Source organism: Bidens hawaiensis, unplaced genomic scaffold (genome assembly GCF_021521415.1).
Source record: "Bidens hawaiensis isolate Kalapana, Puna unplaced genomic scaffold, B.hawaiensis_p1.1 tig00039051_1, whole genome shotgun sequence".
Classification (NCBI taxonomy): domain Eukaryota; kingdom Viridiplantae; phylum Streptophyta; class Magnoliopsida; order Asterales; family Asteraceae; genus Bidens; species Bidens hawaiensis.
Genome location: NW_027505589.1, coordinates 1 through 24,351, shown reverse-complemented (window position 1 = coordinate 24,351; position 24,351 = coordinate 1). Strand labels below are relative to the sequence as shown.

The 24,351-nt window shown below is 33.7% G+C and overlaps 1 protein-coding gene and 1 pseudogene across 1 annotated transcript; one reads left to right on the top strand and one right to left on the bottom strand.

Annotated features, from left to right (window-relative positions):
• The first annotated feature begins 941 nt into the window (after nt 1–941).
• Nucleotides 942–10,200, top strand: LOC143614130 (uncharacterized). The gene is made up of 14 exons (XM_077087651.1): nt 942–1,270; nt 1,343–1,376; nt 1,447–1,623; nt 1,701–1,790; nt 1,879–1,944; nt 2,019–2,110; nt 2,194–2,241; nt 2,313–2,367; nt 8,313–8,354; nt 8,474–8,564; nt 8,811–8,885; nt 9,333–9,414; nt 9,857–9,978; nt 10,046–10,200. Exons 1-14 carry the CDS (start codon nt 942–944, stop codon nt 10,198–10,200), a joined length of 1,458 nt encoding a protein of 485 aa, XP_076943766.1.
• A 9,117-nt stretch (nt 10,201–19,317) lies between these two features.
• LOC143614125 (beta-fructofuranosidase, insoluble isoenzyme CWINV1-like) lies at nt 19,318–23,768 on the bottom strand (annotated as a pseudogene).
• Nucleotides 23,769–24,351: the final 583 nt, after the last annotated feature.

Here is a 24,351-nt window from a genome sequence, read left to right as displayed (position 1 = left end):
GATAGCAAAATATAGTGCAATATCAAGCAAAATATAACACAATGTTGAGTAATATAACACAATATCAAGGTAAAAAAAACATAATGTTGATGAAAAAACACAATGATAAATAAAAAGACGGTTTTTTTTCCCTTGACATTGTGTGTGTGCGTGTTTTGACGAGAACGATGAGGAAACATTGTTTTTTACTTTTGTTGTTTTGATTTATATGTTGAGTTATGATTTATTTATTTTTTTTGAGGGATTTTTTAAGCCAAAAATCTTTCTCAACCTTCTTGTTTTTATGTTTCTTTGTAGAATAACTTAACCCTATATTTATAAGCAACAGTCTAGTAATTTTTAGTTATCATGCTTTACTATCTTTATGGAATATTTATTCTTTATGGATTTACTAAAACAATATGCGGCTATAATTTGTATTATAGATATGTTTTGTTCATTCCTTTTCGGCCTTTCTTGTAAGGTTACAAATGTATATTTTTATCGGGTACATATGCTTAGAACTATACTAATAAATTGGTATATTTTTGTGATTAATAAAAGAAAACAATTACATGAGTCTTGTCACATGTGGTCAGTTTGATAACTGATACTTTTAGGTTGAGTACAATGTGTGAAAAGATGCTTGACATTAATTGGCTACTACCATTGGACCATTATGTTGCAGCTGCCTTTGAATTCCAACAGCTTTCTTAATGGCAGTCTTTCTCAAACCTTGATTCCTTCCACACACTCCTGATCACCAATCACACCAAAAAACCAAACAGGTAACTCCACAATCTAGTTAAATGTTTCAGCTTCATATATGTGTTTACAAAAATAAAGTAGCGTAATAATAATTACTTAGTGCTAGCATAAGTTATTTGTACGTTTTCCACGTTAAGAATTGTTTGTATTTGATCTTATTCATCCATAAATAGGAGCAGCTACGTGAACCACCGATGGCTGTTGATACAACCGACCCAAGTTACTGGTTAAACTGGAGGTTTTTCCTCTGTGCATTATGGGTCTTAATTGCTTTGATATTAGCATCAATCTTAATAATCAAATATGAAGTTTTCAACAAAAAGAAAGCGCATACGAAAGATGGCGAGCTTGATGTGGACCCCGTTGGGATATTGTACGAGGATGAAACATGGAAGACTTGTTTCAAATCGGTTCATCCTACGTGGCTGCTTGTTTACAGATTATTTGCATTTGGTGTGATGTTGGCATTACTTATTGCTAACGTTGTTATCGATGGAGCTTACGTGCTTTTCTTTTACACTCAGTAAGTGTTTTAAGTTAACATAAGAGTTAAAAAGCAATTTTTACGATGTTAATTTGATCTTGTGATAAACAGGTGGACATTTGCTTTGGTCACTTTCTATTTTGGGGTATGCAATTTTATTATTTATAATTTATATCATAAGTTTTTTGAATACTAATTCTGTATACCATGTGTAGCTTGCATCGTCACACTCGATTTACGGGTGTTACCAATATTGGAATGGAATCGATGATGATAATATCGATAATGCCATCATAGACCACGAACGAGGCACTTACATGCCAATTAACCCGCCTAGTCATGTTAGAAAGACTGCTGGTGTATGGGGCTATTTCTTCCAAATAGTCTTTCAGGCAAGTTTTTTAAGTAAACAGTTATTTCCATTGTGTTTTTGTTAAAATCGATTTTAACTTTCTTTTTTAATTAACAGATATGCTCAGGTGCGGTTGGGCTCACTGATAGTGTGTTTTGGTTCATAATTTATCCCTTTCTTACCCCTGCAGAGTACAATTTAGACTTCGTATGTTTTTTTCGTTCTTTTATACGTTCATTACATGTTAATGATATGAATCCTATATGAGAGGGTAATTTTGTCATTTTCAATATAGTTGGATGTTACCATGCATTCTGTCAATGCTGTTCTGCTTCTTGTTGATATATTTCTAAATCGCCTGGTAAGTTGCACACGAATCAGTTCAATACTATCGTACCAGCTGTCGAGTTGACCAAGTTGACTTTTTGTAATCAGCGGTTTCCTTTCTTTCGGTTGGCTTATTTTGGTCTGTGGACATGTGCATTTGTCATTTTCCAGTGGATCGTTCATGCGTGTGTATCAATGTGGTAAGCTGAGATTTTGCATCCAAATCCGTAATTTCACATGATTATAGAAAAAGATTTAAGTGCGTGTTAAAAACATATTGCAGGTGGCCATATTCCTTTCTTGATTTATCATCTCCATATGCTCCCTTTTGGTATGTAACATGTTCTTATTTACATGAGCAATGCAGGATTTGAATGGTTAATAATTAGCGATTGATTGCAGGTATTTAGGAGTGGGATTAATTAATCTTCCTGCTTATGGCGTCTTTGCACTCATAGTAAGTGGAAAACAACGTTTATTGTCGAAATTTCATGACATACGTGGGACATGATACGATGTACCAGGATCTCAACCATTTTAGTTGTAAGATTTAAGGAAGCTTCAAGATCCTAAAGGTAAGATTTTGTTGTCTTGACGAATTCAATTTAATGTTGTTTTAGTGACTTGTAGATGATGCAAAGCAACTTGTACTTTGATGATTTGTGAAAAGATATGCCCAATATTTATATGCAAAGCAATTACTATGTGATGTGATGTAATGGGGAGTTAGTTATATCTGTTTAATACTATGGCAGAAATTCTAGTAATCATATGCTAGAAAAAAAAATTATACATTGTGACTACAAGACTTGATCAAAATTATTATTATTATTATTATACCCTGAATTCAAATCACATTTTTCTGAAAACTAAAATACAATGGGTGTTAGTTTTCTATGTGGTCAAAATGCACTCTCGAGTACATTTTATATTCACAAAAACCGTCCTTTTTAATAAAAGTTGAAACTGCACATAAATAACTGAATGGCTGGCAACTCGCAAATGGCCGCATCAGTCACAACGAGCAGGAGGTAAACTTGACTAAAAGCTGGTTGGGAGCAATGGCAACCAAAGTCATTTCATCAAGTCGGTTATAAAACCAATAAATATGAGAAATGCTTATAATTTTTTTGAGTTTATGCGGATCAATCATCTTAACATTTTTATTATTAATTTTTTTCTTTTTTGTACACATGTAACTATAGCCAAGAGTTTAATATGATTGGCTTACAAAAGGAATCTAATACAATTGTTAAATACTCAAATAGTATTAAATAGTATTGTTCTTTTTTATTCTCTTGCATTTTAAAACGTTTAAAAGCCAATAATAAGTTTATCAAAATATAATCTATATTATATTATTAAGATGGAGCAAAGGATAACCATGGTAATTTCACAATTAGATGACAAGGACAAAAAAGACAATTCACAATTGGGCAAGAAAAGTAATTTACTAATGTCTTCATCCATTCTTAAAGTGTTTCATACAATTTGATAAAGCTTCATGGTTTGTAAAATTACCCTTTTATCTTTTTACTACACTAATTCAATTACTTGATAATGACCCACTAAACTAGAATTGAATTGAATGCATTAATATAACAATTGAATTAGAGTAAATCAATGGTTTTTGGAGTTAAATGTCCAATCTATAATACTTATACACATAATAATAATAATAATAATAATCTATATTATCTATATCTATATTATCTATATGATATTATTAAGCATAAGTGAAGGACAACAATGGTAATTTCACAATTAGATGATAAGGACAAAAGAGACAATTCACAATTTGACAGAAAAAGTAATTTGCCAATGTCTCGATCCATTCTTAAAGCGTTTAGTACAACTTGATGAAGCTTCAGTCTTTATAAAATTACTCTTCCGTCCTTTGAGAATGCAAAAGGCTCATTGCCTTTTAGCCAATAATAATTATTATTTAATAACTACATTAAATACATACATATATATATATATATATATATATCTTACTATTCTAATAAATGAGTACTACTATATGTCATTTGTCAATCTCTCCTTAACTCTCATAATTTTTAACTCATTTTCATAAAATCGTATCTCTTTCGGGTTAACCCGCCCCAATAATACTATCTGGATCCATTTTTGTTATTCTTTCATTATTTTCATTCAACACCAAAGATGCAAACCCTAACTCTTTCAACAGCCGTTCATTCTTTTCATTCAACACCAAAGACTACAACCCTAATTCCCGGAACCGTCGTTCATCTCTTCCATTGCCATCGCCATCGATACATGTGGTTTCCAATTCGCCGCCTCCATCACCACCTACGATACCGCATCTCCTACCTTCATTGCCACCGCCGTCGCCTCTGTCATCGCCACCGCCGGCACATTTGGATTTGGAATTGGAGTCTCGATTGGAATGTTGATGGGATATTATTTCTTCATCTAATTCGAGCATACTTTTGTTTAGGTAATCGTAATCGTTGTTGTTGTTGTTGTTGTTGTTAATATTATTATTATCCGAGTTTTTTTTCTGTTTGCATTTTTTTTAACTAATGCTATTTATTAGGCATCAAATCGCCACCGCCGTCGCCTCTGTCATCGCCACCACCGGCACATTTGGATTTGGAATTGGAGTTTCGATTGGAATGTTGATGGTATAGCATTTCTTCATCTACTTCGAAGCTACTCCTGTTGAGGTAATCGTAATTGTTTTTGTTGTTGTCATGTAACGCCCGTAAATTTTCGGTTTAAGGATTTAAATCATGTAAAGTATGTATACTTCTCGGGAGTTATCCGGCATCTTTCGTTGACCGACCATCTTCCCGGTACGTTAAGTTATCTAACCTTCCCTTCCAAGTTGCCATATCCCTTAAACTTTGAGGGCTAGTGTGTAACATATTGTTATATCATAAAAAAATAAAAATCCTAACCCTAACTCCTTTAGGCGCAGCCGATCGGACCAAACCCCCCCCTTGCGAATTTCTTCTGTGCAGCCAAGGTTAAGCCATAAAACTTCAATTCAAGGTTAGTCTAACGTCCATGAAAGTCTTTTTCACCATTAAACCCATTATTGAACACGTTAGGATTGAGTTTTGATGATAACAGTTTGCTGACAGATTCGTATATGTTTATTGTAGGGTCTGTAACGCGATGATAATCCATTTTTTTGATCGATTCTTCTTTCCATGATGTTCTACTTTGAGTCTAGTTTCCAGAAAGGTATAATATGTAATTTTTGGACAAGATTTGAATGGTTTTTATGAATTTATAAGATCGAGTGTCAAAACTGATGCGAGATGATGGATTCTGGTCTGTCTTCCTTACATCATAACTCGTTTTCAACAAGTCCAAATTAGTTGGTTCCACTTCAGGAACTTAGTATTTTGAGTTAAGAATCAAATCCAATTGGAATCGTTTAATTTGGTTTGGTAATGAATTTTATAAAAATAAAACCATTTTGTTGCGCACTGAAATAGCTGTACGTACCTTGCTGTGTTGGAGGAATTTTTATAATTTTTGTGTCCAATAAAAAAATATAACAAAAATATTTTTATAAACCTAAGACATTTATTAAAGTCTGGTAAAAATTTAATAATTTATTTCAAAGGTTATCCTATGTAATTAAATGCATCTTCGCATGCTAAAATCTACACGTTTTACTCGTTATTGATCGATAAGTTCGTTTTAGGCTTAACCGGTGGATGTTCAATTGTGTTCTTGTCGGGGCTGTTTGAAGTGAGTTTTTGCACCACAATCTTCCTAGGTATGTCCCGTATATCATACTTAAAGATATGTTCATAGGTGTTCGTTAAGTTGATCAACTAATTGTAGTTTGATTGTTATGTTCGGTTGACTAGAATTGTAGTTTGGCGCGTTTAACGCGAGGGTTGAAGTGATTAACGACCAATTCTGCTCGGGGACACTTGGTTTGATGTACGGGCTTTTGAAAAATCATTTTTATAAGTTATGGGGCTGAATTGGTTGTCGGTTACTCCAACGGGTCGGTACAACGCGCAATTTCGTTTATTGAGTAGTTGGTGCGTTGTACTTGCGAATTATCGACCCATTTGACTCGTGTAGTGTCGTGTGGACTTGTTGGCTGTGATTTTATCATGTTGGGTCCACACGGGGCTGAGTTGGATGTTAATGGCCTAATCGACTCTTAAATGCGCGTATTAGTATTAACTAGTGCTTACGGGGGTAATTTGGGAGTTCTTTATTCCCGGGAGTATCTAAGGGTCGTTTTGGTGAATGTGAGGCCTCGGGGGCTGTTGTGGTTTAGTTTGATGAGGTCGAGGGCTTAGGTAACTCGAGCCATGTTAGAACGTCTCGTAGAATAAACGAGTCCTTTCGATGTCTATTGTAACGATTGTATGTAAACCGACAGGTGTTTGAGTTTTGGGATCACTTAGGGATTTCCTAGCTCGGGGTGAATACGTGTCTTGTGTCAGGTGAGTTCATGATGCCTTTTTTAACTCTTTTTAAGTTTTGGGCTAGCATGCACACCTAAACGATTTTTCCTGATGAAACGTTTAAACTATTTTATATAGGCTTGCTAGTATATAGTTGGCCTTGGGATGTTATAGTATGTATATATATATATATATATAAATTATTGTATGGCCTATATTTGGCGATGTTGTAGTCGTATCGACTACTGATGTTACGTATGCCTATTTTGTGTTTGCATGCGTTGATGAGATGTTACGTGTTTGGGTTGTACGTTTGCTCGACCCTGATGTTATTACTTGGACGTTATATATATATATATATTTATATATATATATAGGGATGCACTTATAAGGATGTTTATATGTATATGTATATACATATATATGTATGGGAATGATTATTTATCAATGCTGATGGCTTAACTGATGTATTCTTTTTACTTTTAAACTTTTTGAATGACTATCATGATTATTATTTACTAATGTTATTTATTTAAAACTTGAACTCACTCGGCTTAAGCTGACTTTGTGTGCATGTTAGTGTGAGTTTCAAGTTAGGAAGAGGATGCCTTATCACTTGGGCGTACATGAAGCTACTTGGATGGTGAAGGGCATACGTGGATGGAAGATTTTATTATTGAACATTTTATTTTAAAAAGTTTTATAAAATATAATTAAATTGGTTTTGGGCAATATTCCCGGGATTTTGGGAACTTATTTTATTATTTATGTTTTCCGCTGAATTATACTCTGAATTGATTATTTTAATGAAATGGATCATTTTTAAGTTTAAATATTTTTACAAGTATTTTGAATGATTACCAACTATGGGGTTCCCGGGGTTCGGGGCCTTACATGACATTATTATTATTATTCGAGTTTTTTTTCTGCTTGCATTTTTTTTAACTGATGCTATTTATTGGGCATCAAATCGACTGTGTTTGTAACTCCGTAAAAGTATATGTCTGGATTTTTAGTTTTGACTTGAATCTAATTGTTGCAGTAAATCAACTGTGTTCGTAACTAAGGTGTTATGGAGCTTATGACGGGAGTAAGAAGTCAGTTGGGCCAAAGCAAATAACCTTTTGAAGGTCCACATACTTGTGCCGAAAAGTTGAACTTTAATTCAGATTTCAGACACATATAACCCGTGAACATGTTGGCAGATTGAAACTGTTTGTTCACAACCTGAACATGATGCATTTATAAAACAGTTATTCTGTGTCAACCTTGGTCCCTTTTTTCCAAAATACTAATATAGAACGTAACTTATTTCGGCTTGTGCTGTGTGTAGTATTAGTACCTAATCCAATTGACTGTCTGGTATTTTGATATGCAAGTGGGTTTTTCTCTGGCTTTTGTGATTCATGAATCAGCAAACCCGCATATTGGTAAGGCTATCATTTACATATTTATTTCTAAGAAAATATGTTTATGAATGATTAATGATTATAAATTTGTATTATTGCAGCTGTGTTGGGACGACTTCCGGGGACCACTGTTTATAGAAACATTTAACAATATCCGGAAGCATACACATACAATGGCATTGTGATTGTTAGAATTGATTCACCTATATATTTTGCCAATACAAGTTCTATTAAAGACAGGTGAGAATTATAAATTCAGCTTAAATGTGATTATTATTATTTTTTTGTGCTAAAAAGACTTTTAAATATTTTGTGAAATACGAGGCTCCGGGAGTATGAAATTGTGGTTGATCAGTCTACCAAACGTGATCCAGAAGTTGAGAGAATATATTTTGTAATCTTGGAGATGACCCGTAAGTTTAATTTTCGGTTAATAGTTAACAAATAATCATGGGCGTTATAATGGCTTGTGCTTTACAATTTATGACACCATTATTTAAAGTTATACCTCAGGAATACTCCTTAACTATGACACCATTGTCAAATTATTATTATAATTCTTTTAAGTATTTTCTTAATCTCTGCAGTGTGCTCTTGCTGCTATTGTCATTTCTGCTGTCGTTGGATTGGTCAGTATTCTTTTTATAATCTGATTTCTATTTTGCCTTCTGGTCTTTTTTTTTATTTGAATATGTATTCCAATTTGTTTACTCAAATAATCCTAATTTTTAATTATGTGTTTGTAAAGGTGGATTATGATGAGGCTATATTTCTATGGAAAGTGGACAAGAAATATTTCTTTCTTTGGCCAGTTACTGGTGCAACCACTTTGTTCCTCGGTATTGAAATCGGTGTCCTTGTTGGGATAAGCTACACCCAACCAATACGCACGCACACACACATATTTTAAAAGTTACCTAATCCAACTGACTGCCTGGTGTTTTGATATGCATGTTGGTTATTCTCTGGCTTTTGTGATCCATGAATCCGTAAACCCGCATATTGGTAAGGCTATCATTTACATATTTATTTCTAAGAAAATATGTTCCGGAATGATTAATGATTATAAATTTTTATTATTGCAGCTGTGTTGGGACGACTTCCGGGGACCACCGTTTACAGGAACATCCAACAATATCCGGAAGCATACACATACAATGGTTTGAATGGTGATGGGATATTATTTCTTCATCTACTTCCAGCCTACTCGTGTTGAGGTAATCATAATCGTTGTTGTTGTTGTTGTTATTATTATTATACGTCGTCTTATCAAAAGTTGCAAGCATGTTTGGGCTCAAGATTCTGATTCTTGATAAACAATGTAATCTGACAAATACAACCACAAATGTAGTGTACAAGGAAAATTTTTCTTATTTGTAAACTCATTGCGTAATGTTTTGCTTTGTAATTCCTGTAATTTTAATGAAAGTTGTAATTGTATTAACAATATATGATAATTATGTTATTGATTGTATTTTGTTTAACGTTTAAATATTGTAATTTTCATTAATTTTCCGTGTAATACACGGGTCTCAAACTAGTATATAATAAAATACAAGTAATGCATTTTTAATGATGATGATAATGATAATTATTATTTAATATAGATAATAAGAATACCCAAATACCTATATCTATACACTATATACTTATACTTATTATTATTATTATTATAAAGCATATTGAAAGGTTAGTTTAAAAACATTTTTTTAAGAGTTTTACACGCTATCCATATATGTTGACAAAATCTTATGTAAGGGGTGGAGATTAAATATCTTTTGTTCAATTAAATGCAATAGAAAGAAGGGACTCTTGCAACAATTTAAAATTCAATTCGTTATTATAACTTCATCTTCAATTTCAGTGGCATGGCATTGAATGCTTCACTTGAATCGATTTACCCTTATATCTACCGGCCATTAAATCCCAAAATCCGTTTCAATTGATGCATTTTTAAGACCTTAGCTTCTCATTCCAGATCGCAGTTTTGTTTCTCTCTTTAATCATTCATCCTTATTTGCGTACCTCAATATATTTTGGTTGTCTTTGTTGATTGAATGGCTTTGGTCTTTATTTTATTGATTATATTTCTTAACTGTATCTTGCATTTGATATTTATTCATAATTATAGAGGCAGTGAAATGGTTACGGGGGTCGAGGACTTACGAGGAGCGAAAGAAGTCCGGGAGTTAAACGAAGGCAGATTTAGAAGCGACAACAAGTTTCGTATTGCTCGGAGCGATTACACCGCTGGTATGTGGTACATATTGGCATGTGTTTTAAACCCACATTATTGCATAATTGCTTTGTGTTTTGGCAGAAATTGTTTTATGGATGTCAACATTTGGATATGAAAACAGACTGCTTTTAACTGTTCATATTTATGATTTACACCTTGTTTATGATTTACATGTTTATGACATCATCATCTGGTTTCAACAACTTTGTGCAAAATCTGTTTTAACCTTCTACTAAAGCGGGTAGATTGGCGTCGCCATCAGTTTCCTTTTATTATTTTGTAATTGGGTGGTCGGTTTCAAATATATCTTTATTGTTGTTTATTGTTGTTGTCAATGAGTATCAGTTGTTAGCAATTTATTTTAAAAATTACACGAACAATAAGAAATATGATTTACCCAAACTGTTGAAACTTTTAATTGAGTGACCCAAACTCCAAGTGTGAGAATTTAGACAAGATAATGGTAATGAAAAATATAGATGGCTCAATCTTGATTGTGTTGGAAGACAATAGTTTTGACGAATTTGACTTTTTTTGGTTAAAATTGGTGGTATACACTACAACTACAAGTGGTAGCCCGTAAGTGTTCTTAAACTATGTCTTTTCTTAAATTCTTGTCTTCTTTATCATATATGTATGAAATAAACCAACCTAGCTAGACGTTCACTGTTTTGGGACCTCAGCAATTCCTCTTTAGGGGCTTGAAAGGCAAAATGGATGTCAAATTAGTGAAGCTAGACGTGGATCAAGAAGCTTCTGTTGCTGAAGATAGTGGTCATGACAATATTGAACCCAATGCATCATCAAAGTTTTCTGCTTCTAGCCTAACGAAGATTTTATGTATATTGTTTATGCTATCGGATAAATATATGATTATCATTTGGTTAATTGGTTTTTAAGTTTTGTAGCTGCACTTTTAGGTATTTCCTATAATAATAAAGTATTCGCTTTAACCTTCTTGGCAAATTGGTATTAACAAATTTTGTTCACATTTTTAGAACACGAATTTTTATGATGAAGTTTTGGAAACGATCATTGGCTCAAAAGACACTTTATGATAATTAAAGAGGATAACTGAACGAAAGGTTCCAAGAACAAAGTTCTGATGAATTCATACTTAATAAAAAAATGAAAGAACTAAATAACCACGTAACCCTATTTATACTAGACAAAGGAAAATAAGCGTATAAAATAATAAAATATAAACTATTAAAATAAAAGGTTCCAAATAAATGTAATTTTTCTATTTCAATTTATATAAATGATTTAATGAAGGCAAGTCTTCTGTCAAGAACACACCATTGAAACTGGTGATATTTTATTGATTTGTCAAGGGAATGGAATGATCCTTGTTTACGAGTTCGTGCAAAGTAGAAATCTCAAAGAACTATGTAGCCTTTTGATAGTATTATCTATATAAGGTTGAATTGTTTTATATCTTCTAATTAACAAAGGGTTGTACATTTAGAGAAAAGAACATACATTCAATGGATCAAATGGCTTGATATCGCTGAAGAATCTGCCAAAGGCATGTGCAACCAATTTCTTACAAATTTCCACCATCATGCTTCATGTCTAATATTAAATATTGCAATGGGATAGTGATTGTTTTAGAAATCGAGTATCTTCACACTGGTTGTGTCCCTTCTATTCTTTGTAGAGACTTCAAAACAAGCAACATTCTTCTTGGTTGCAACATAAAAGCCAAAATTTCAAATTTGAAGCAATGTGAAGCAAATTTTGAAGCAACATTTTTTGCAAAACTGCTTCTTTAACAAAATAAAAGTGATGTATATAGTTTTGGGTCATTCTTCTTCAATCGATATCTGGTAAAGAAGCAATTTCGAACGAAGGTTTCTATTTTAAGAAGGTAACTTAAGGAGGACTGGAACCGGCATAAGTGAAACCACAAAGTTCCCAAAAAGAAAATTCAGATAGAAGTGAAATTTCAAAGTGAGGGTCACTAATTTAACCTTATAAGCATGGTTTGTTCTTACAGAAGCTTCAAAACTTATATGAATTGTGTTTTTACTTTTTTTTTTGTTCTTTTATTAAATTTTGAGTTATGATTTTTTATTTATTTATTTTTAATTTTTTAAAGGGTTTTTTGTGTGACTATAAATCCTTTCCATCCTTTTCATTTTTGTCTCCATTTGTAGAATAACTTGACCTTATAGAAACATATTAATTTTACCTCTAAAAGATAATAAAGCTCCCAAAGAGAGCTCGAACAACAGCCTTTCTCCTTAAGCCCTTTTCAGACGATGTGGAGTGGAGGCATTCAAGTTATAATGAGTCTCTTCCCTTTTTCTTATGGCATCACCACTCTATTTGGCAGCATCCACTGTTTGGAACTTAATTTGAAAGCCATGTCTCGAATCGGGCGTGTTCGGGATGCCGCTAATAACCAACAATGGCAAGTGGCTTTATGGGACGAGTAAGATATTTGGTCTATGTGGAAAGTAGCAGAGTAAGTATTATGTATGTGCGACCTCACTTAAGCACAAGGCCTTTGAGGTTTCAAGTTATTTAAGAAATACAAGATGCAATCTTGATTGAAAGTGGTGGAGGGAGTTCTGAAAAAAAAAATCATGGGAATCATTTAATTCTTCGTTAAAATTTGGTGTGGGAGTGGGTGCCAATTCTTATTTGTTGTTTCATGAGTTTATCAAGCTCCCCTTAGCTCGTGAGGATATAGATAATTGTTTTCTTCCAATGATTATGTTGTATGTATCAAGGTTCCTTTAGATTATTGTTTTGATTATTATATTTTGGTTATAAGCTGATTGGGTTCTGTTTAATTGTTTATTTTTAGTTCTGACTTTGGAGAGGGTTGTCCAATAAACTTGTTTTTGGTAAAACATATGACCAACGAGTGTCTAGAAAATAAAAACAATCCCACACACTTCTACTTGGATTTGAGTTGTAATCTTCCTTGTATTAAGGGTATGAATAGGAAAAGAAAGAAAAAAATGAGTGTCTAGAAAGTAAGCCCATCGAGTGCACAAATTTAGTCGTTCAAGAAAAAAATGTAAGCATAACATAATGTCATGTTAGGAGTCATCAATAGGTCTAGGATGTGTGAACATCGCTTAACATATCGATTGATGAACAACAATCTATTTAGGATTATTTGGATTCATGTGTAGAAATCAATTTATGGTTTATTTAATTCTCTAAATCGAATAATAGAAAGAACAAAAGAAAGCAACTTAACAAAATACTTCACTAAAAGTCGATATTGATTGATTGACGATTGATATGAATTTGGCAAGAAGATGACGATGAAATCAAGCTAGGAATCGGTGAGAACACGATGATAAAATTAGGGTATTGAAATCGAACACGACTAATGAACCGAACCCATACCGACCTAATTAGTAAATTACTTTTAATATTACATACTCGCCATGAAGCGTGAGCCCAATTGATTTAATTGATTCAAGTGATTGAATGGTTCATTCGACGATTATTGTACCAACTCAATCAAAACCTTATTACATATCCTCTGCTTTAAATATGTCTCATGTTATCCATAGCCTAATCCAAACCTAATTGTTATTTTTTGTTGTTAACACAGGCTTGGCATATTAAATGTGCCACAAGTTTCAATACATGACACATTTATTTAAGATAACAACATGGACATAAATACCCTTCAACGCTAAAAGGGAATATGTAAGAACGGCTTCCATGTGGTCCAACGGAACTCTATGTCAACATGCGTTGTACTTTGTCATTTCGGAGGCTAGGTTTGTGTTTACGAACGTTGTCATTAAATTTCACATGATAGCAAAATAGGTTAAAGAGATAGCCTTCCCTCCTGTTCCATCAAAATCAATTTTTATGACCCATTTGGAAAGCAATTGGCAGCTCCCTGCACATGCTCGTAACTGGAAGCCGCAACATATATATCACACAACCTATGGTTTATCCTCTGAGATAAGGGAATCCCTATTGCCCATTACGTTACAAACAGAAAACTGTTTTCTATGGCTGGCACAACAAAACTATATGAAATTGCGGTCGTCAACAAACCGCTGGGACGTGCCTACCATATGAATTGGTATACAGCGAAAAGGGGTCGGTCTTCACGGAGACTGTTGTCTCTCCCGCTATTTAAGTTTGTCAACGCCCTATAGTTTTCTCAATTCCATCACAATCCTACTTGTTAGTTTGTAATGCCCAAAATAAAAACATTTTGCTTTTGCAAGTTAAGTACCAATCACTTTATAACGCAATATATCCAATATATATGCATACGCCAATATGCATGTGCAAAATCAAATCACGTTTGCCCTTCACTTTATCTTTTTACAATTCGTTGAACGACAACTTTTGGCTTAAATTTGAGAATCTCTTTCATCTTCTGATTAAATTTCAACTCTAACTACTCACAAGTTAACAAACATTCAATCCTTTATGTTGATTAAAACTAACAAAACCCATAAACCTACTTTATTAACAAATATTTCACAAAACACGATGTATCCAATAAACCATATGTACATGCAGCAGTGTGCTCGCACTGATAACCCATTATACACCACACCAGACACTACAAACCAATACGAGAGAATCATTTGCACACACCCGCAGCAACGTACGGGCACTTCTGCTAGTATTTATAAAAGAATCTCATCCCTAACAACCACATGTGTTGTTTGGTACGCTGTATCCGCTGGGATTTAACCATGGATAACTATTATTGTAAATATTAGCTATTTAATTAAAAAATATATATATGTTCTAATGTTAAGACTTATGATTATAGTTGCACAGTTCATTTATACGTTAGATTTTGACAAGCGAATATGTGGTGGAAATTCGTTACATATTATTACCCTAATAATTTTACTGTTGAAGTTTTATATTACAGGTAATTGATAAGAGTATTTAAGAAATACAACTATGTATATGTTATAATATTTTTATATCATATGGTAATTGACTAATTGCTAAATGTTAAATATTATCAAAATAAGACAGCCAGTCCAAATAACGAAGTGGATATTGACACTCTAAATGGGCCCATAAGCCCATACATTACTATAATAGCCCATGATTGTGGGCCCTTGTTGATCATGCACCATATTTGACTAGAACTCTAGAACAGATATTTATAATCATCTATTAATTTCCTGTTTATTACGCTTTTAAAAATAGAAATATTAAAACATAGTAAGTTGATTGATTAATAAACAGCTTAACTTTATAGATCTTGTCAGCTAAATGGTCGAATTTCACTATTACATAAACATGCTAAATAGTTGACCAGTCAGCCACATGATGAGTATTGAGTCATGACATTCCACTTTACCATTATGAGGCATTTTTCAGATGTTATGCAAATAATTATTGAAGAACAAGTCATTACATTTAATGAAGTTGAATGCATTTAATAATACTTTTGGGTTATGTTTTAAAGTGTATCGTGTACGCAAAATTTAGTCGTTCAAAAAAATTATATTTTAAATACAACTTAAATAAGTTGCATTAATTACAAAAACTATTGTTGTGTTAAGAGTTTCGGTTGTGTTCACTTAAACCACTTTTAGATAAATGCAAGGCAATACCCAACATAGAAACGCATAACAACTTTCGTAAGGATTTTGTTGACGTATCATGAGGCATCGTTCATATGATGTTAACCATAGTTGAAGTATTCTTTTTTGTTTTTCTTTTTTATTAAATTAAAAAATCTCAAATTCGTATTAGAGTTTTATGTTAAGTGATTAAAAATGCTTGTTGTAGAAAATCTATGAAAAAATCCAATTAAAAGCAAGCTCACGTCTACATGATCATTAGTTCATTACATACGTTAGACCATGTGTTGGGATAACTGTTGTTGACAATGAAAATGTTTTCACGTAGATGCTACCTAAGCTTGAGGAGTTTTACTATAAATATCACTAACATATGTTATGTTAATAATAATAAGTGGTCATTTAAGTTAATATTTTTTTAGTTTTTTAATTATTTTAAACAATTAACATTATTTACTTTAATTATTAAAAATATAACACATTATATATAATATTAAAGACACCTTTTAAACTTCACTTACTATACTTTTACCACAATAGTTTGATACATATACTTTTTGGCTCTCAACTTTGATAACAAAACTTTCGTCACATAACTTTTATCATATCAAATCGAACTGATACTACCTGAATTGCAACCACATACCTGCTATAACGCATAGTAACTTCAGAACATGTAATTTATTTAGCCCGCTCTGTTGTAACAAACGGGCAAAATTACTTGCTAATATTAAGCCTCAATAAATAAAACACATTTTATTTTAAGCATACAACCCACTGCAAACCGTATTTTTCTCGTAAAACGAGACACATCGGCCCAAAAACTTCATATTCGCTTTCTTTTCCCATAATTTTTTAAGCTCGATCTTTTCTAATAAAATATCGTTAAATGTTGACATCTTCTCTTCTCTGATACATTATCCAAACTTTGTTTGTATTCAGGATCATAAAGGATATTTCTCCTTGTTTCTTTGCTTTATCACTCCGCGACTGGAGAATTTGTTCTACCAAGACTTCTTGTTCGCCATTCATGTTGTTAAGGTTCGATTGACAACGAGCATTCGAAGTAGCAGGGCTACTATAGTGTTCGACTTTGATGCCTTATTTGTGGCGATCGAGTCACCAACGGTTCGTTTTCCCATTATGATAATTCCTTCACAAGTTCCAAAACTTTGAAAAGAGAACACGCTAAACCATGCTCGTTAAAAAATTCGATGAATGACGTCGTCAAAAGATTAGTTGTGTTCGTATTGCTTATAAGGTTGTTCAAATGCGTGTTGTAAATCTGTTTGTATCAAAGTGAAACTCCTTGACAGTGTGGTACCAAAATATTATGGAATTGTCATCGTCAAATAATATGGTGATCAATATAACCTTATGCTGGTCAATTATGATACATATAATATATATATATGATGAACCTGTGTTGTATAAAAGTCACCACCAGTTAAATTAACAATGACTCTATATGTGGAAATTTCTTAGGGAATATAAAAAAAACATATACGCATAATAGTGTTTATAGCTACAATGGTAATATACAAGTTTAAGAATTAATGTGAGGGGCCTATGTATAGGAATTCTCTTGTTAAGACCCTATGAATCGATTCAAACCTCAGATTCATACTAGAACCACGATGATTCAATAAAAATACTAAGTTAAGCCCAAAGATTCCCTGAGTAAGAACCATCGGATCATCGCTTATTCCACGAATAGATAATAACCAAAAATCCGAAGAAAGATTTATCTTTGCGTCAAAATAAGTATAAAAAGGCTTTTGAAATTTGAAAGAAGAAAAAATTTCGATTTATATTTCTAAATTCTAAAGAGTATAGTTTTTATAATTGAAAACTAAGGCTAGACATCGTTAAAAGCAGAGTCAGATGAGAAGTCAAAACAAATATAGTTTAAAACGTCCTAAGACAATAACGAGGACCCTTTAGGTCAAATCCTTTTTTATGCCTTACATTATTATTACTTTTTAATTACAAAAATTTCTTTTCTTGATCAGCTTATGTTTTCTTTATAAGCTGAAATGAATAGTTTATAAAAATTTACAAGTTGTCATTTGAATATTTATATAACTTATACAAAGTTATTTGAGTACAATTTCAATTTTAATAACTTGCATTAAGAATTGTTATAATTGTTTAAATGGCAAAAATAATAAATAACTGATTTAACAGCCAACAATAACTGTTCTAAGTTTTTAAGACTTTTGAACTCAATGACGACTAATAGGCTGGTTATGTATTGTTGAGACTTTTGACCCATATCTTGTTATTGTGATATGGGTAAAAAAAAGGTTGTCAATTTTCATTCACTTAAAAGTTATGACCCAATTAGACTCAACCGCAAAAAAATAAAAATAAAATAAATACGAATCGGCCAAAAACCTTTTCCATATCATCAAAAAACCTTTTATGATATGGAAAGAAAACATTAATTTAGGAATGTCAAAATTCATAGATTATACAAGATAGCCTTCTTTCACCACAAAAATATAAGGTAATATTCACTCTCACTATTATACGTGACTTTCTTTTCTTTTTTGAACAGCAACTTGAATTAAAACTTACCTAGTTAGAAAGACCTAAGTGGGAAGAGAAAAATTGAAATTACATACTAAGTGATGGGCTTTTATAACCATGCTTTCCTATTTTAATTGAAGTTAGAATTATGAGAAGAAAACCATAAAAGAGAAATCGAATCTTAATTATGAGAAGTCTTTATGATCGCTTTTCGTGCAACGGCATTAAAATGATTTTATTTTAGCAATTGATTTATTAAGAACTTTTTAATAAATTATTTCTTATAATTACTAAAATATCTTGATTTTACAATATTTTTTATATGGTTGAATAGTGCATTTAAGAAAATGCTTCATCCCAAAACTTCGAAGACAAAAGATTGACATGGTAATATTCAATAATGGGTGATTAATTCGTCAACCAAAAATGTATGAACAACATGGCTAGGGATGAGCAAATTGTATTAGGTACCAGTACCAAGTTTTTAAGAAAATTCGGGATCGGTACCGGTATTTACTGAATTTTGGTCTACGGTATACTGTACCGGTAACGAACTGAACATTTTCGTTATCAGTATCAAGATTTTGAAAAGTTTGGGGTCGCTTCGCTGATGCATATAAGAATTCTTTGCTTGTATGTGAATAGGAAAACGGCGTATAATATAAAGACTAAAGAGTGTGAAAGAAATAGAATAATATATTGTTATTTCACTGGTTATGTACCCATTTTTGAAAAATTCATATTTTAAATAGATTTGGTATTAAAACATGCTATAAAAATTATATTTAACAACCTTTATTAAAATTCGAATTATACATTTTAGGTTTTAGATTAAAACAAAAACAAAAGGCCCTAAATTCTAGACAATTTCACGCCTTGAAAGTTGAAATGGAGGAAGACCTCTACCATTGTAAGACCGTTCGGCATCTGTTATGAGAAATATGAATTAACTATGTGGGTGCCACGTAAGTGCCATATAAAGATTTGAGTGTTTCACGTTTTACACCCAAAAACATTGTGACAGCATGAAATATGAAATGTGGTTTAAGGTAGGATAGAGTAAAACTTTCATTTATAATATCAACTAGAAACTAAAAATAAAAGTCGAATTGGCATCCTCCTGGCAGCACAAGAAATACAAATAGCCAAACCAGAATCATTTTCGCAATTAAAAATCCCACACAAATAGTCAACCAAAGTCCAAAATAAAACAAAATAAATGAAAATAAAGACAGTCAACATCTCAATAATATCCACTTTATTACACAACTTTTATCAACCCATAGAAACAATGTTCGCCTTATTCATGTTCCATACATTTAAACTTGATACAATCACACGCTTACTTCCATTATTAAAAAGATACAGCTTCGCGTCATCGTGTATTGCAAGCTTTGGGTACACTCTCGCTGTTATACACGCAAGTCTGTGTCCACCGAAGCTTTCCACGATCGAATGATCTTTCTGTAAAATTATAAAACAATATATATTCAGTTAATATACAAGGTCAACCAGAGTAAACGACATACGGGTCAAACAGAACCCGGCCCATTTTATAAACGGGTTGTGTTAGTCTAACCAAATCCGACATGTACTTTTAAACAGGTCGCGTTCTTCGACCCAAAATTTTTTTTATTGGGTGTCAGGTGCGGGTCTATTAGGGACTGTGGAGAATATAACAGTAACAAACTTACCAAGGTTCTTAGTGAAATCTTCTCCTCACTGGGGTCCACATCGAGAAAAGCTCCATACACGTTATCGGGACCTGCTGCCTGTGCAATTGAAGACTTGAATTTATACCATACGTTAGTTGCTACAGATTTTGACACACCAAACTATGTATCAAGGAAAGTAATTTGTGCCATACCTCGTTTGGTCGCTGCACATGATCACGTAAAACTTCTTTGGATCTTTAAAAAATCGAAAAAACACTGTAGTTTGTTCGATTAAGTCCTTTGAAGCCAGGACCAGCAGGCCAAATGGGCCAAGAGTCCCACTCATATGAGCATTCTTCTGATTACACAGAAGCTGTGGGTCAGCTGTATCAGGATTGATCGACTCTACATCAGCTAGATCCGGTAGACTAAACCACACTTCTGCATCCGCCTGAAAAACAAGTTCCATTGTATTATGCAACGCGTAATCTAACCTCTATAATAAAGGAATCCAATACGAGACAACTGTTCTAAATTCTAATAGTCAACTAGCTTTTTATTTGTTGTTTAATTCTATTTGAGTTGTTACAACATGTTGATTTTTATTTATAATATGTATTATCATGGAGCAGCCTAACCAAGTTCAGATATCAGATGAAAATTCAGCTCATAATCCGTGGAACACAGGAGTGTTCACTCAAGGTACTGCCTATCTAAACTCACACAGGTTCACTCAAGGTACTTTAGATCATGTTATCTATATGGAACAACCAATGGAGTTTCAAAGCAAATATCACCCTGATTTTGTGTGCAAACTTAAGAATCCATATAAGGTTTGAAACAGTCCCCTAGGTCCTGGTTTGGATAGATTGCAGAGTTCTTGATACATAACGGTTTTGTGGCGATAGTACTCGTATATGTTGACGATTTAATCATCACAGGAAGTTATGAGACTGAAATACATCAGTTGAAGGAGAATTTGTGCAGAAGGTTTCATATGAAATGCTTGGGGCGCTACTGAAAAGGTTTCTTGGGTTAGAACTATCGTATGAAAGTGACGGGGCTTTACTTCATCAAACAAAGTATACGGAAAACCTGTTACAACGGCTCGGTATGCTCTATTCAAATCCAACCTATGGATCCTATGTACAATTAGATGGTGGGAATTTTGATATATCTAACTTTGACTCGTCCAGATTCAGCGTTTTCGGTGGGCATATTAAACAGGTTTTTGCAGCAGCCCAAGCGTCCTCATCAGCATGCCATACGAAAAGTTCTACATTATGATGCTGACTATGGTGGGAATGTGAGTAGCAGTTGGGTGCGTGTTTCTGCTGGGTAATGGGCGGGTCTCTTGGTGTAGTAAGATGCTGACTACTGAAGCTGAGTATCGAGATGCAGCGATAGGTGGTTCAAGAATGTTGATAGACAGGTCGTCTTACACTGTGGCAGCATGTCAACGATTCAACTCGCTAGTAATCCAACTTTTCATGCTCCCTCTAAACATATTGAGATTCGTTGTCATTATGTAAGAGAGAAGGTGCTGTTGGGAGAGATAAATCTGGTACATGTGGATACTAAACAACAAGTTGCAGACATCAAGGGTATTTTGGACAATTCGGGTTTAGTTTGATTCCAGGTCATAATCTCAAGCAAGGGGGAGTTTAGGAACAGCGTTTTTGCTGCAAATAACTGTTAACCTGTTCATAACTGGTACAAGTTGAGGTGGTTTAAAAAAGCATTTTGGTTCAAAAAGAGCTAACAGGTTAAATTGTGTTTCAGTCATGACTTTGGTGACACGCATCCAAGGATTGATTTCGGAAGTTTCAAATCTGGTTTTGGATCAGATTCAAAGTCAGTATTTGACTTTTTGTTTCAAGATATTTTGGAAATTTGATATGGGTCAAATTTCTAAGAAAGGCATTTTTGGAATCGTGGTGTGTTTTAAACTACTAACATGCCAAAGAAAAAATCGCTTACTGGTCGGTTTGATTTATTGAATTATTTTTGCATCAGGGGCAATTTCGGTATTTTTTGAAAATTAAAAATTTGAAAATAGGGTTCTGTGACATTTATTGTTTTATATGCTATGACATCTACTATGTTATATACTATAACATCTGCTTAATGTTTGTTTTTGCACGACCTATAAACATCTTTTTTTGTTGACATTAACGTTTATTCAGCCCGGTTAGCAACCTAGTATAACAATATAACACACAAATAAACCTGTGAACCTCTTACGCCTGGCACTTCAAGCAGGGACCCACCCTTGAGTACTCGATTCTGCATGCTCACATGTTTCCCTCTCAGCTTCGTTATTTCCTTCACCGGCCATTGAACTAATTGTTTTTGGTTATTGCTTAGGCGAATAGTTATAGGAAACGACTGTAATAGATAAAACAAATGTTAATTTAGAGCTGGGATAGACAAACGGTTTGCCCCATCCAACCCTCAAGACCCTTCCAATAGCTTGCTATTAGTCAAACTTCACTGGATATATACGTTTCATTAAAACGTGTTATATGTTCCAAAACTCAAATACCATAGGTAAATTACCAAAACATAGTTGAATTAAATTCTAACAAGCATGAGCATCTTCAGTTATACCTTCACATTAAATGTATCATTGTTAATGAGATTCCTTACCATGTTGGGTCAGTTGAAAAACACTCCTTATTTTAGTTTATTTATTCTTGAATGGAATAAAAAAATATCTAAAAAACTGCACGTAATCCATGAAAAGCATGCATTTTCAGTTATTCATAAAAGCCTTCAACAATTAATAAAAAGCATGCATGTATATTCAATTTATTGGATGATGAATGCTCAAAGCTTCTTATTTCATAATAATGTAATAATCAGTGTAGAAATTGAAAGTTGAAGATGTTCTTCATTTAGGTAAGTAAAAAGAAATCAAAAAATATATAAAAAAGAAAAATCAAGATCTGAAATTGATTCCTAAATTGCGCCTTCGCTATTGAAAATCGGTAACCCGCCGACTCGCATGAAAATTGATTCCTATGGTTGATATTACGTACGAGATTGGACCATTTGACCAAATAAAAAAAAGTAAGACAATGTACTACCTGAAGGCCGGACCAGCCTCTCTTGATTGCATCTGATCTGCTGTCAACCTCATCGACCCATCCCCACAGCACCTTTCAGTTTTTGGCAGCGTCGTGGAATGATTTTGAAGCGTAGAACTTGCCATAATCTAAGCATAGGTGTCTGTTGTTACTGATGTTTTTAAAATCATTAGTAAGAAGAACAAACCGATCCACCTTCGGATCATACTTCCCCAGCACATACCAATCACGGCCTGCGTAGCTTGTTTTTAGCACATGGAATGTGCTGACAGGGTAGAAATCCAGGCACTCCCACATTTCGATACTGCTAGAAGAATGGAAGGGCTTACGAGCCCTAGTCCACTCGACTCCATCAGAACTGTGATATAAAATCGCTGCTGCATGACCGTTGATCTTACTACCACCGATCACCATCCTCCACCTTTCGTCTGGACCCATCCAAGAGGTTGATGGATCGCGGAACAGGTCGGGTTGTGTGTCATTCCCGGGAATCAGAATGGGGTTAGCAGCCTACTTGGTCCAGTCTTTCAAGAGGGGGTCGGTCAGGTTCTTGGGGAAGGCCAGGTTTTGGAGCTGGGTGTTATTGTTTAGCCCTTGTCTGGTGTAGAGGATTATGGGTTTGGAGGCATTGAGGAATGTTACTGAACCAGTGAAGCAGCCTTGGGCGTCGTAGTGCTCATGGGGAGTAAGAGCCGGCTCCAGAATGAACCAATTCACGAGGTCATAGGAGACGGAGTGATATGTTCCCCCACAATGGCCCAAAGGGATTATTATACTGATCAAACAGATGGTACACGCCCCGAAAATACATTGGACCGTCAGGATCATTCATCCAGTTTCTAGGTGGCTGGAAATGAAACCCAGTCCGGTAAGGCTGCTGCTGCTGCTGCAAATCATCATCTTGTGATGATGATGATGGTGATGACGCATGAACTCCAACAACCACCAAAAGGAAAAGGAAGCAAAAACCTCTTCCAAGCATCTTCTTCTTCTTCTTCTTTTACTTTTCTTCGTGGAAGAAATGAACGTACCGGCGGAATTATGGAATCGGATTCGTGGAAGAAGTACGTACGTATGAGACTCACTCTAGTAGTTTGTTGGTGTAGTTTAGTCAGATTAGGGTATCACCTCACCAACACTCATACTTATACTTGTCACCGTCTCATTTGATCAATTTATTTGTTATTCTTTTTTCTTTCTTTCTTTACTTCTTACATTCAGTTTCATCATAGATAACTTGTCATATGTAACAAGTAATTACCAAGAATAGCATAAAAACACCAAGTTTGTCACGCATCTAAAGAGCTGTAACGACATTAAAATCCCACCAAGTCACTAAAAGATAAAGTGTTTATTAATGTCCTAACGATAATAAGCAGGTACAAGCAACACTCAACTCACCAACACCCATGCTTGTCACTTTCTCATTGGTTCAATTTATTTTTGTTATTGTTTCTTTCTTTCTTTCTTTTACTTCTAACATTCAACTTCACCATCTTCCGTCAATAACTTGTAATATGTAACAAGTACCAAGAATAGCATAAGATACACCAAGTTCAAGAGGA

Bases quoted from the DNA above. Each gene is read 5' to 3' on its own strand.
- LOC143614130 (XM_077087651.1), top strand. From the start codon at position 942: ATGGCTGTTGATACAACCGACCCAAGTTACTGGTTAAACTGGAGGTTT. The intron at 1,377-1,446 runs GTATGCAATTTT...TACCATGTGTAG, and splicing joins TGGTCACTTTCTATTTTGGG to CTTGCATCGTCACACTCGAT. The intron at 9,415-9,856 runs GTTAGTTTAAAA...TCATAATTATAG, and splicing joins ATTATAAAGCATATTGAAAG to AGGCAGTGAAATGGTTACGG.